We start from the raw sequence: 14,812 nt of genomic DNA on the forward strand, positions 1-14,812 counted from the left end.
TTTGTTATTAACTTTTGCAGATGTTCATTGAACAAAACAAGCTTAAGAGACAAAGCCACCTTCTGCTGCAGAGCTCGGCCCCTGACCAGCAGCTTTTGAAAGCCTTAGAGGAAAATGCAAAACTCACCCAGATCTTAGAAGAAGAGAGAATTCAACATCAACAAAAGGTAAAGCTAGATTTTCTTTCAGAAGACTTAAAAAACACATTTTTTCTTTTAAATTTAAACACAGTCAGCCAGTTATTGATTATTTGTTCTAACCAAGGGGTCAGCACAGAATAGATGAATGAAGCCCACAAATATAATTCCACACTTCATGTTATTCATTGGTTTCTGTCTTCTCACAGCCAGCCTTGACCAAAAAAAAAAATTACCAAATTATACTAAAGGACCCACAGTATTAAAGTCCGAATGAATGGTGTAAAAGATAGGAAGAAGCAAGAGAAGGAAGCAGTTGTAAAGGGGATGGATAATGCAGTATCTGGAAAATTGAGAGTTGATTGTACATCTTAGATTTTGAAGTAAAGGGAACAGTGGTCTCAAAATTTATCTTTAGAGAATACTAAAGCTTTATTTCCTAAATTTCACAGGGAAGAAAAGAGACCCATGGGAGTAGTAATTGCTTGCTTATAGAAAGACTAGTTTTGTCAACTAGCCTAAATTGTATACATTTAAAGAGTTAGTGAGCGTTTCTTTCATTGTGCTATTCAAACCAACATAGCCTACCCATAGGGAACTGGAGGCTTCATGCAGAAAAGCGTACTCATTGTAGTAGCTGAAGAGAGAGGAAGTGGGAGAGGAGAGAAGGAAAGAGGTGGAACAAGGACCTTAAAATTAAAATATCTACTTTAGAAAAATTACATCAACACTGGTAGCACTTAAAATGTTTGGAGGTGGAGTTGGGGGTGGAGAGAGGAAAAGGGTTTATAAGATGCTGTTTATTAATGCTTATACTTCTCTTGTACTGAATAACAATTGCAATTTCTTATTTTGAGTGCTGATATTTTTTTCAAAATAATCATTGGAAGGGTTACAGTAGAGGGATAGAGTTAACTTAATATACTTGGGTAGAGTAAGAATTATTTGGGACAGTGAAATAACATTCATTGACATATAATTAACTTTATGATCTTTTCTATATTTTAAAATAAATATTTAATGATCTTTTGTTTTTATATCACCTACATTTCTTCCCTTGCATTCCTTCCTCTGTGCTCTACCACAGAGCATCTCATATAGCGAAGAATTAGTTTTTAAAAAGGAAGAGGAAAAAATATTTCAGCAAATATATTTTTAAAATCTAGCATTATGTGCAATATTTCACACCCATAGACCCCCTGCCTTTACAAAGAAGTGGGAGGAAATGTCTCTTTATATCTCTTCCTTGTTCACTATAATTTTTCAATATTTAGTTTATAGTTGTTCTTGCATTTATGTTGATATAGTCATATCTAGTATTTTCCTGGTTCTTATTTTATCTTGCATAAATAAATATGCTTTAAAGAAAGGGTTCTTTATATTTATCATTTTATATTTTTATAACACTCTAATATTCCATTATATTAATGTACCTACAACTTGTCTAGCCATTCCCCAAAAGTGCTTATATAAATATTTTGACATATCAGGATCCTTTCATCAGTGATCCAATATGCAGCATGTTAATACGTCCTTTTATGGTAGCCATTTTATTTACATAATGTGTTATTAAATTTGCAAGATTAAGACACATTGTATTTAATTCTTCATCATGAAACCACATTTTTGCCACAGAGGATATTAAGCATTGTTTTGATGATGTTTTCAGTTGAACCTTTGTTATGACCCATAGATTTTCCATGGAGTTTTAATCAAGTGAGTTCCCAGGCTATTTGAAAATGCCATTTATTTCCATATCTTAGTTAAATTCCTTAACCTTTCTTTCATGCCAAGTGGCATCCTGCATGTTGCAGGGGCCCAGCTTCATTTGGGGATTTCTGTAACTCTGGAAAAGTTCTGTGTTTAGTATGTTTAGTATTTATCAGAGTTCATCATTTCCTCAGGGAGGGAAATACTTTCCAAGTCGAAGTTTTTTAAAAATCCCTCAAACAATCTTTGAGTGTATGTTTGATAGTCTGAAGACACTAGCATCTTAAGGGTTCACTTGCTTACTCTTCTGGCAACGGTTTTGATAAAATATTAAATAAAAAAGTGTCATGCATGAGTAAAAAATTACCTCTTTTCAAGTTTCAGGACTCCCCTCTTTATATTACATTGTTGACTAGTATTTTTTCTTCATAGCAACAATAAGCTGATATTTGGTTGGTTTTACCCTCATTATTCTTCTGACTTAAAGAAGCCTATGCTACCTTGTAGAGGAACTACTAATAACCTTTTTGGGAAAGGGAAGAAAACAACTATTTATTAAGGACTTACTGTGTGCCAAATGTGCAAAGCACTTACAAATATTATCTAATTTAATCCTTACAACAAACCTGGGAAGAGGTGATATTATGACCTCCATTTCATAGCAGAGGAAACTGAGGCAGATAGAAGTTAAGTAATTTGCCCAGGGGTACCCAGATTTGAAATCAAATCTTCCTGACTGCAGGCCCAGCATTGTATACTGTGCCACCTAGCTCCCTGCCAGGTCTTTTCCAAGATCATTGCTTGTATTCTGAGAACCAGTTTGACAGTTTTTCAGTTTCTCAGTGCTTGGTATTGTTTTTATTTTCTGTCATACTTTATATTCCAGTTCAGTGAAACTAATCCTGCTTAATTGTGGGCTTGAATAATCTTGAAAATATTTAACTTCTCCATACCAACAGCCACTACAATATATCAACCAGTCTGGGAGCTTTTTAAGAGCTATACCTTTTTCACATTGGAGTCATATCCATTCTTAAAAACAACAGGATTTAAAACACAACAGAAGAGAGCAATGAAACTTGTATGTAGCATAAAGTCCAGCACTCAGCTGACAAAGAACTAACTAAATGTGGAGACACCAACTTAATCATTTCATCTTTTCACAATCAGATATTCTAAGTAGAAGCACACATACATGAGAAATACTATAAAAAATGAGATAATTTCAGAATCATTGCTTGTCCTAGGTAATTCACATACAACTGTGATGCTGTTAGTAGTTTAGTCCATGCCCTTGGAGGAATTTACAGCAACTTTCAGTCTTATTAGGTCCAGTCCTTTGCTATCATATCACCTAGCTCATGATTTCATCATCATTTGTCTAGAATATTGAAGAACCTCCTAATTGGTTTCATGTTTCAAAACTCTTCCCTCTCCGATCTATACGCCATACAGCTGCCAAAGTGTTATTCCTAAAGTCCAGGTGTCTGAGCAATTTCTTACGTAATAAAGTTCCAATGGTTCTCTTTTCTTTAGAATCAAATATAAACTCCTTTGATTTAACTTCTAAAGTCTTTTCAAGTCTAACTCCTACCTACGTCTCTAAGCTTATTATATATTCCTTTCCTTCAGAGACTTTTCTTATAGTCATATTCACCTTTTTGTTCTTCCTCACCTATAGCATTGTATCTTTCCCCTCAAGAGATGAAAATACTTGTGCTAAGCCTATCACAATCCCCAGCTCCTAACAAAGTTCAATTTAAGCCCTATCTCACACTTATTTCAACATAGCCTTGATCAATATAGCCACTCCAAGATATTTCCTTGTACTTATTTCAGAAATACTTATATGAAACAATGTTGTTTCTCATAATAAAACATAACTTTCCTGAGGTTAAGAAGTTTCACTTGGAGTCCAAAGCAACTTTGTGATTTCTGGTACACAGAAATCATTTAACAAATACTTGTTTAAGTGTCTCACAAATAAGTAGTTTGCAGAAAACCTGACTTTCTTAATAGAAAGTTAATCCAAAGTGGGAGGCTTAACTACTTTAAAGTAAATTTTCATCCATGTCTACACTATTTGAGGTTATGGTACTTGTTTGGGCCTGGTAAATTATTTTTAAGTTAGTTTCTTATGGTTCTTGAACTTCTTAAAAAGGTGATTTCAAAGAGCTAGCATAATTTCATTAAGAACAGGTCATCCCAGACCAACTTTATTTCCTTTTTTTGGTTGGATTGCTAAGCTAATCATTGAAGGGCAATGCTATGGAAATTATTTACTACATTTTAGCATACCTTTTATAAAGTTGCATTGTTTTCATATAGAAGATGGAGAGATGTAGAACAGATGATAATACAGTTAAATGGATTCAGAGTTGTATGATAGGAGATACTGAGTACTTATTAGTAATTCTAGGTCATTATGACAGGAAGTCTCTAATGACGTGCCACAGGGATCTATGCTTAGTCCTGTGTTGTTTAACATTTTTATCAGAGGCTTAGATAAAGCATTAAATGGCATATCTATAAAAATTATATGGCTCCGTGAATAGAGAGCCAAGTCTGGAGTCAGGAGGATCAGGGTTCAAATCTGGCCTCAGAACTTCCTAGTTCTGTGACCCTGGGTAAGTCAGTAAACCGCCATTGCCTAACCCTATTACCCCTCCAACAAAATTGGAACCAGTACTTTGTGTTGAGTCTAAGAAGGAAGGAAAGTGTTTGAGGGGGAAAAAAGGAAGGAAGGATGGATGGATGGGTGGGTGGATATTGTGTGAAGTATAGATTAGATTCATTCTCTTTAGCCCTGGAGGACAGAACTAGGAGCAAAGGGGAGAAGGTTGCAAAGAGGCCAATTTAGGCTTGACTTTAGAAAAAATTAATAAAACTTCCTACTGATCAGAGCTGTCCAAAAGTGGAATGGGCTGCCCTAGAAGTAAGGAGTTCCCCTCCTTGTAGGTCTTCACAAAGAGTTTGGATTACCTCTTGTCTAGTGTGGGAATTCTTTCGATAGATAGGTTGGACCTAGATGGCCACTGAGGTCTCAGATTTTGTGATTCTCGTTGTAATAATCTAGAAGCCAGAATTTGTAGTCTTTTAAAGTGTCCCATGATAACTCTGTGGTGTGCAGTCAAAAGAATAATCATTCCTCTTTTCCTTGTTGAAGGATGATGATAACCACATAAAATGTTTAAAATTTACAGGTTAAAGAATTGGAAGAACAGCTAGATAATGAAACACTCCATAAGGAGATCCATAATCTTAAGCAGCAACTGGAGCTTCTGGAAGAAGATAAGAAGGAATTGGAGCTAAAGTGTCAGAATTCTGAGGAGAGAGCTAAAAACTTAAAGCATTCAGGTAAAAGTAATTGTGGGGACTCAAGGCTAGCATTTTAACTCCTTTAACTATAACTGTTTCAGCTTTACAGAATTACAAAGGATGGTGAAACTATCTATCCATTAATCATTGGGCTTTTTAAAAATGTGTTTTAGGCTTTCTTTTCTAAGATACACGCACACAATTAATTAAAACAAACTGGAACTATCCCAGCCTTGGGGAATTTTTTTTTTTTTTAGGTTTTCATAGATTGTGAGGAAATACTGTTTTCTCTACTATGTGCTGTTTTGCCTTTTTTTTAACTTGGGACAAAATGTGGCCATCAGCATATTAAGCATTTTATAGTACTCAATACCACACATAACAGTGTATATATACACATGTATATATACACATATGTATAAAACAGCATTCAGTAAGTTATTGCCTCTCTAGTATTTCATATGTGTTACTTCAAAGCTTAACTTTAGTGAAAACCTAACAAAAAATGTTAGGCTTTTAGGACTCAGAGCTGGAAGGAACCTTAGATATTACCAGGTTCAACTTCTTTATTGTATAGATGAGGAAATTGATAAATTCTGGAAGGCTATCATGGGGCTTGATACCACCACATAGAGGTGGAGTACATATCTTTTAGAGGGTAATTAATAGAAAAAAGGTGATTATCTCTATAAATTGTTTCAGTATTAAATAGAAGGGTTTTGTTGATGATGGATTTTTAAATTTTTGATTAGACTTTAGAAATATAAGCATATTTTACATAAGGTTATCCTAATATGCAATTTTGCAATAACCTTGTTGATACAGTAGTTTTAAATCCCATCAAAAAAGTCATAGGATCCTGCTGCAATATTTAGTCAAAGGCAAGGAGCAGCTGGGTGGAGTAGAAGATAGAGCACAGGGCTTGGAATCAGGAAGACTCATCTCCATTTTAAATTTGTCTTCAGGTACTTGTTGTGTGACTCTGGGCAAGTCACTTAACCTTATGTGGGTCCATTTCCTCATTTGTAAAATGAACTGGAGAAGAAAATGGCAAACCACTCAGTGTCTTTGTGGAGAAAAACCCAAATGGGGTCGGGAATGGAAATGTGTCCATGGTTATACAACTTAAAATTTCTGAAGTCTTAATTCTTTTTTTTTTTTTAAACTCTTACCTTAGTTACAACTCTAAGACAGAGAAGGGCAAGGGCTAGGCAAATGAAGTTAAGTCACATTGCTGGGAAGTGTCTGAGGTTACATTTGAATCCAGAACCTTCTGACTCCAAGCCTGGCACTCTATCCAGTGAGCCACTTATTGGTCTAATTCTAAATCCAGGATCTTCTAACTTCAGATTCAGTACTGTTATCCCATACTGCACAATATCTAGTTTTATTTACTCCTCTGACCTTTCTTCTTATCTTCTTCCGGTCACCCCTTCCCCCACCCTCCCATTCAGGAATGTTAGAACAACCTTCTAATTAGTCTCCCTACTTCCATTCTCTCCAATCTCCTTTCACAATCCGTTGATGTGATATTCATAATGCAAAGGACTAACAAGCTTACCCCTTAAAAAATAGAGTTTTGAATAAAATTTTCCAGATTCCACTTCCAAACCATCTACTTTGCTAGTCCTAGTTTACTCTTCTCTCTCTTATACACTCTGCTTAAACCATGTTGGATTCTGAGCCCTCCCTGCCCTAATTCTTCCAGCTGCTGCATGTTCCCATTCTTTACGTGCCCTCCTCACAGATCTTTCAGGACGTTTATTCTTATTCTTCTGGCTCCTCCGACGCTCCGTAGGGTGTCGTCATCGCGGTGCGACGGCCGGAAGTCTCTTGGCCCAGCCCGGCCGCCCCTGCTTCCGCGCGTTTTTCCGAGGCCGGACAGCTGGAGAACCTCCATACACCCCTCCCTCCACCTTTTGTGTACCGTGATGGACGAGCCCGGGGAATCGTCACTCGAGAAGGCCGGAGAGAGTTCCGCGTCGGACGAGGTGCCGGGCGTTGCTGTTCCTGCTGCCGCTGCTCCTGCCGCCGCCGTCACTGCCACCACCACCGCCACCACCACCCCTACTACCCCTACCCCTGAGCAAGCCCCAGGACCTGCCGCGCTGACTGACACTGCCCCGGAGGATACGAACGGGGAGGGGAACGGGGACCCGGAGGAGGCTGCGACCGAAGACGCCACGGAGCTTAAAGGCCAAGAAGCCTCAGATTTAATAGAAACAGGGAGAGAGGACTCGTCATTACTTGCTTCCGCAGCCAAGAAAATGAGGATAGAAACTAAAGAGAGGAAAGAGAAAAAGCATGAAGTTGATGAAGATGAAATTCAGAAGATGCAAATTCTGGTTTCATCCTTTTCTGAAGAACAGCTAAACCGTTACGAAATGTACCGTCGATCTGCATTCCCTAAGGCCGCTATTAAACGGCTGATTCAGTCTATCACTGGCACCTCAGTCTCTCAGAATGTCGTTATTGCTATGTCCGGCATTTCTAAGGTATTCGTCGGGGAAGTGGTGGAAGAAGCTTTGGATGTGTGTGAGAAATGGGGAGAGCTACCACCACTACAACCCAAACACATGCGGGAGGCTGTTCGAAGGCTGAAGTCCCGAGGGCAGATTCCTAACTCAAAACACAAAAAAATCATCTTTCATTAGGTCTAAAGAACTTCTAAGGTTTACTACTGAAAACAGAAGGAATGACTTTCATATTTCCTCTCACTGAGGCATTGTGTACTGTTGTTCAGATGTCCCAGACCTCTAAGGACAGTGTGATACAACATCTGACCCCAAATCTTCAAGACCAAAGTTATCTGATAGAGAAAAGCTTAACTACTTCCAGATTTGCCTCCTGTCAATGTAGGACCATTTAGTTCAGGTTGTGATTGATAGCAATGTGATTAGTTGGTAAACTGAAAAGGGGAAATGTTCTTTATAGATCTCTTGTACAGAGTGTACAAAACTTCTGTTTTCAAATGGGTAAAACTCTTCCAAGGATCAACTTTTTTGATTAATCATTAGTATCTTATTTTGCAAGTTTCACATTGGAACCCTAAACTGCTACTATCAGGGATTCATGTTTGATTTGACATTAACAGGCCAGAAATTTGTCACTTGTAAAATTTGATAGTTTGGTTTATAATGTTAGCAAATGGTGGAATGACATAATCCTTTTATTGCCTTGTAAAAACTAATTATCATGTGGTTTTTGGTGTATGATCATTAAACTATTTTTTAACTTGGCAAAAATGAATAATAAACCTTTTTTCCCCCAAAATCCAGTCCCCGAACCAGCTGCCCCAGGAAGCTTTACTTAGTCATCCTGTTGAAATGGACCTCTCCTGCATATTTATTGTGACACTTTGTTTAGACTGCCTGCCTTTACCTTGTGTCTACCTTGTGTCATCATTATTTATGTATTTTTTTAAAAATCCATCCTATTAGTCTATAAGGTCCTTGAGGTACCATTTTCCTTTTCTGTGCCCCTAGCTTCTACTATGATTTCTTATACATGGTAAACAGTTACATTTGTTGACTTTTTTCATTAGAGGAGCACAGACTAGAGCTCTTCTCTGTTTAATTCTGCATGCATTTATTATGTAGCTACTAGTGCTAAGTTTAGTGTTAAACACTAAAAAATATAGGTATTTTCCTCAAGGAACTTGTAATCCCATTAGAGGCAATGCATAATAAATAGCTAGAATTATATTTGACTTTAAACCACCAAATCCTACTAGTTCTACCACTGAAATATTTGATTGTCATCACCTCTTTCCCAATTCTCATTGCTCTGCCCATTTCAAGTCTGTATGACTAAAGTGTTTGAAGAGCCACTATTCTCTTTCCCCTTTAATTTATCCAACACACTACTGTTTTTCTTCATAATGCAATATTTGATCATTTCATTCCTCCTATCCTGCTAATGATGAGTTTCTCCTGACATTTCATTTGGTGATTTCATTAGCTTCTATGAATTCAGTTATTCCTATGTGTATAATTCTCAGACTTTTTTATCCAGAGTTGGAAGACCAAGTTCAAATCTGGCCCCAGACACTTAATAGCTGTGTGATCTTGGGCACTAAAACCATTTAAACCCTGTTTACTTCAGTTCCTTTATTTATAAAATGAACCAGAGAAGGAAATGGCAAACTATTCCAGTATTATTGTTAAGAAAAGCCTAAATGAGGTCACAAAGAGTCAGATATGACTGAAAAATGACTAAACAACAACCACCATCTCTCCTAACCTTTATTCTCACTTCTCTAAATTGCTTTTCAGTGTCTCAAACGGGATGTCCCACATGCATTTTAAACTCAACCTGTCCAAAACTGAGCTTATCTTTTCCCTTAAACTCACATCTTTTTCTAACTTCCCTATGACTGTTGGAAAATACTATCATTCTCCCAGTCATCCAGATTAGAAATTTAAGTGTTATCTTCAATGCCTCATTCATTCTTGTATCCAGTCAGTTTCCAATTTCTGTTGTTTGTACCATTATGTATTCCCTCTTATCTTCTCTGACATTGATACTACTCTGGGAGTGGTGGTTATAGTCCCTGATGATGAGACCTTCATTACTGAATTCCTGAATCATAATAAGAATAATCAAAGTCAAATAAGAAAAATCCTTTTTGGCATTTAAAGACTTCATAATCTAATCTCCTTTTCCCTTTCCACTCTTTTTACCTTATTATGAGGAATACCTCATTCCCCAATGCATACTCTTAGCTTCAGTGACACTGACCTTACTTTAACACTAACAAAACATTTAGCTTCAGGTATTTTCTCTTGCCTTCCCATAAGTCTGGAATTTCTTCCTCTTCATCCCCGTCTTCTGGCTTCCTTTAACTCTGAACTAAAATTCCATTTTCTACAAGAAACTTTCTAATCCTTAATTCTAGACTTCCCTCTCAATTATTATTTATTCTGTATGTAACTTGTTTGTGCATATTTCTTTGCTGCTTCCCCTGTTAGATGGTATGCTCCTTGAGGGCAGAAACTGTCCTTTGCCTCTTTTAGTACTTAACACATTTAGCACTAAGCCTGGCACTCGGTAGGCACTTAAAGGTTTTTGGACTGATGCACACACACACACACTGTGTGTGTGTGTATGTGTGTGTGTGTGTGTGTGAGTTTAAGATCTTTGAAAGTGTTATATAACTTTCTACATGTGGTCTAGGCCATTCTTCTCTGATAATTCAGTTCTGGGCCTTGCTCTTTGTGCATCTGTTCTGACATCTCAAGATATGTACTAATTAACAGTCAATGGACTGTTTATCCAGTTGCATGTCATACATAATCTGGGAAACACATTTTACCTCCAATCCTCCCCAACTCCATATTATTGAGTCTCTTTGTATTAAGTGGTTATAGATTGATTGAGTAGATCCTAAAACGTGTGCACTGCTTAATGGAGTTGTTTCATACATGTGATGTGAAATTTCTGAGAGTTTTCATAAGGTATGCCTTGTGCCTATAGTATCTAACCCCTAGACCTCCCAATTTAAATCCTACCCCTCCATCAAAGCCCCACTCAAAAATTGCCTCTCTTGTTTCCTAAGTTTCCTCAAATAAAAGTAATCTCTGAATTTTCATAGCCCCTAATCTATTCCTCCTATAATATTTTATGTTTATGTATATGGCTTCTCTCTCTTGACTTTAAGTTTTTAGAATATAGTTTTTCTTATTCAACTAATATTTATTACTTGAATGGATTAATTAATGATTAGTGCCATATTGCTTTATTTTAAGTATAGGGATTGTAAATTATAAACATTTGGTAAACTGTTAAATTTAACATAAGGAATATTAGTAAAATGGTTAAGATTCAGATACTGTTAACAGTTTCCTTGAAAAGCAGATTGGCATGAATATCAGGGAATATAAGGAGAGTTGGTATCCATTGTTAAATGGCATTCTTAGAATTGATTACTGGCCCATCTATTTCTGAAGGCAACGATTCAAAATTTTGAAAACATTAGGTAATTATTTTTGTGTGTGTGGATAAGCTTTTCCTCTTCTATCCCTTCACTCACCTATCCAGCCAACCACTCTACTTAATTTTCTACAAATGTAGCCATAGCACGTGGTTACACTATTTTTATAGAGCATCTGTGACTAGAGCACTAAACTAGAGGAATAGTAGAATCATGTGGTTAGAAAACGTAAGAAGGAATAGGCATTAGTTTCTGATTATTCCTTATGGTTTCAAAGTATCCTTAAAGTCAGTACATTTTTAAAAGTTTTAATAGCTTTTGGGATACCCTGTATTGAGTTACATAAGTGAAAAGTAGAAAGAGCCAGAAGCAGGATCTTCTTATCTTGGTTCTACAACCCAATAACTTCTGTGACTTTGGGAAAGTCAGTCAACTTCCTCAGTCTTTGAACTTATGTTCTAATTTGTGAAATGTGAAAGTTGAACTGATTAAATAAGGCCTCTTCCATCTCTACATCTAATCTTAATCCTGTAGAGTCTTGAAGGTCTTGGATTGCTTTTCCTCCCCCCCACCTAAATGCTTCTCCTCTGACATTTGCTCTCCATATAGTTGATGAACTCCAGAAACGAGTACACCAGTCAGAAAATTCAGTGCCACCTCCACCACCACCTCCTCCACCACTTCCCCCTCCACCACCAAATCCAATCCGGTAAGTAGATTTTTAAAGATTGCTATACTTTTGAAACCCAATATGCCAAAGTTTTGAATTGTTTTATGGTAGCAACACTTTTCAAGACTGGTTTAGAACTAGGTGAGTTTCACAAAGGCCCATAATCCCAGTTACTAGGGGAGGCTGAGGTTAGCAAATCTCTTGTGCTCAAGAGTTCTGATGTATGGTGGAACTGTTCTAGTTAGATGTCCACACTAACTTTGAAATTAATAAAATGGGGGCATCAGATTGCCTACAAAAAGGTCAGTCTGCCTAAATCAGAACAGAGCAGGTCAAAGCATCCAAGTAGAGGGATCAGAACTGTTACTGGTTCCTGCACTTCTAGCCTGGCTAAGGAGGAATAAATGTTAAGGCTTATATTCCTTTGTTAAAGTATAAGGGAAGCACAAAGGTGTATGATGACCAGTCATTATAACTTCGAAAATGTTTTTGAAGATAGTACATTACTAGAAAAAAAACTCTTGATATGGAGAAAACTTAACTGACCTGTAGGTTCATTGAGTGCAGAAGAAAGAAGCATTTCTTTTTTGTTTTGTTTTGTTTTTTTTTAAAACCCTTACCTTCCGTCTTGGAGTCAATACTGTGTATTGGCTCCAATATTGGCTCCAAGGCAGAAGAGCAATAAGGGCTAGGCAATGGGGGTCAAGTGACTTGCCCAGGGTCACACAGCTGGGAAGTGTCTGAGGTCAGATTTGAACCTAGGACCTCCCATCTCTAGGCCTAACTCTCAATCCACTGAGCTACCCAGCTGCCCCCAAGAAGCATTTCTTTGGCACACATCTTTCTTTTGTTGTAAAGTTCCAAATTCCTCCCAGGCTTGGAGAACTAATGGAATTGTTTATTTTTTTCCTCCCCAATTTTTTTGCCTTTAGGAGTTTCAGTTAAGACCATTAGGATTTTTTCTTATCAGGTAAAGCTGAGCAGATAAGAGCTTCTTTAAAATGTTTGTGCCATTTTTTCCCCCTCTCTGAGATGAGTTTAAAAGGTTTTTCATCTGTCCTAAGTTATCCTTCAAAAAAAAAATCTTGGGAATTACCTTATGTATAAATTGAAATTCAATCTGAAAACTTTCTAGATGTAAAGACTTCCGTTTTACTATCTAACTGCACATTTGGCATTGTAACTGATTTTCCTTCACAAATGATAACTATAGGAAAAAATCAACAGCATACTTTGCAGGGCTTTTGTAGGATCATGGATTTAAAACCAAAATGGGCCTTACAGGTTGCTTAGTTCAGCCCCTTCCTTATACAGATGAGGAAGCTAAGGCTCAGAGAAATGATGTGACTTATTCAAGGTGACTCAAATAATAAATGACAAAACAAGTTCTTTTGCAATAAACCTAGCATCCTTTCCACTGTACTGCTTTCCTCTATGTCTAGACAGAAATACATACCACATTTTTCTGTGTTCAGAAACTCTAGGAATCATAAGGGAGAAATTTATATCAGGTATCTATCTCCTTGATTTCCAGTTCAGAGACTTATACTCATTAAGAAGCTAACATTTATTAGTGTTTTAAGATACAGAAATTATAATAATCTGAGTTATTAAAAAAAATACTGTGAAGAGGAATTTAGGGACTTTTCCTGGTCTTTTTCTTTTCCTTGAAAGGTCTCTCATGTCCATGATACGAAAGAGATCCCACCCAAGCAGCAGTGGGGCCAAGAAAGAAAAAGCAGTTCAGCCAGAAACTGGTAAGTCTCACCTTTATTCAGTTCCATGATGTTAATTATTTATGCATGAATACTACCCAATATAAAATTCCTCTGGCTCCATAATGTTGATAATAGTTTTGTAAATAAAAATATGATATAGTTTTGCTATAGTGATTTTGTTAGTAAGCCTGAGCAATTATTAGTCCTTCAGGTATTGGTGAGGGCATTAGGAAGAGGAGACTTGAAGGCTAGGATCTTTTCGGGTCATTCCTAGAAATAGAATGGCAGGGAGGCAAAAGGAAGCAGAATCCTGGTCTGAGGATTATTAGATTCAGAAATAGCTCTCTCTGGCAATTTCTCAGTGTACCCTAGCTTCCTAGATTACAAAGCCTTCCCCCAAGTATTCAATTTGAATGCATCTCACTTTTAATCTTGCTTTAGGAGAATTATGCTTATTTTTTAAATTTTAGTAGGGTCACTCAGAATAAAAATTTATTCTTCCCCCTGAAGTGGACTGCATGTTGAGTGTGTATCTTCAATTAGACCCTATAATAACACTGAAGCAGCTTGTACCAAATTCTTCTCAATCTTTAAAAATAAAATTTTATTTACAAGTCACTGAAATGCAGCAATATTTTCCTCCTGACTAGTATTGCTATTAGATTGTTGCTTTATGAAACCAAGTAGAAATAGAATTATAATTCTTTGATAGCTTCTAAAAACAATTTTGGCCAGCATCAGTAATGGGGCATTTTGAACTGTCCATAGTACACTTTTTAAGCCCTTACCTTCTGTCTTAGAATCTATACTAAGTGTTGATTCCAAGGCAATAGAGCAGAGCAATTGAGAGTAAGTCTTGCCCAGAGTCACACAGCTAGGAAGTGTCCGAGGTCAGATTTTGAATCCATGATCTCCCGTCTCTAGACCTGGTTCTTTATGCACCTAGCTACTTCTGTCCATGGTATTTTGAAAGGTACCTGGGAATAACTTCAGAATCATACTGACTTAAGCATACATATCCACTTAAACTCAAATATAGTATTTGTACCATAAATATATGGAGTACATAAATGGGAGAATTTCTAGATTTCAATTTTGGAGTTTCCTATTGGGTTCATAATTGGAAACTGAATGTCTCGCCTAGGGCGCAATCTCAATATAACTTGTATACTTAGAATTGTATCCTACAGTGGCCCATGAGATACTACTGACCATCAATTTTGGAGTTTCCTATTGGGTTCATAATTGGGGACTGAATGTCTAGCCTATAGCTCAATCTCAATATAACTTGCATACTTGGAATTTATCCTACAGTGGCCCATGAGAT

At 36.9% G+C, this 14,812-nt stretch overlaps 2 protein-coding genes across 4 annotated transcripts in view; both read left to right on the forward strand.

Moving 5' to 3' along the window:
- SHTN1 (shootin 1) overlaps positions 1 to 14,812 on the forward strand; it is a 116,805-nt gene that overhangs the window by 65,185 nt on the left and 36,808 nt on the right. For all 3 annotated transcript variants that reach the window (XM_007478928.3, XM_007478930.3, XM_007478932.3), the window contains exons 9-12: positions 21 to 167; positions 5,051 to 5,204; positions 11,707 to 11,806; positions 13,442 to 13,524. In XM_007478928.3, coding sequence (XP_007478990.1) covers positions 21 to 167; positions 5,051 to 5,204; positions 11,707 to 11,806; positions 13,442 to 13,524 — 484 coding nt within the window. The remainder of the gene's footprint in view (positions 1 to 20; positions 168 to 5,050; positions 5,205 to 11,706; positions 11,807 to 13,441; positions 13,525 to 14,812) is intronic.
- Positions 6,320 to 8,410, forward strand: LOC103099575 (transcription initiation factor TFIID subunit 11-like). Its single transcript, XM_016427650.2, has one exon. The coding sequence runs from the start codon at positions 6,881 to 6,883 to the stop codon at positions 7,817 to 7,819; it is 939 nt and encodes a 312-aa protein (XP_016283136.2). The 5' UTR covers positions 6,320 to 6,880; the 3' UTR covers positions 7,820 to 8,410.

The sequence above is a fragment of the Monodelphis domestica genome, chromosome 1 (assembly GCF_027887165.1).
Source record: "Monodelphis domestica isolate mMonDom1 chromosome 1, mMonDom1.pri, whole genome shotgun sequence".
In the NCBI taxonomy this organism is placed as follows: Eukaryota; Metazoa; Chordata; class Mammalia; order Didelphimorphia; family Didelphidae; genus Monodelphis; species Monodelphis domestica.

Bases quoted from the DNA above. Each gene is read 5' to 3' on its own strand.
- LOC103099575 (XM_016427650.2), top strand. From the start codon at position 6,881: ATGTTCCCATTCTTTACGTGCCCTCCTCACAGATCTTTCAGGACGTTT.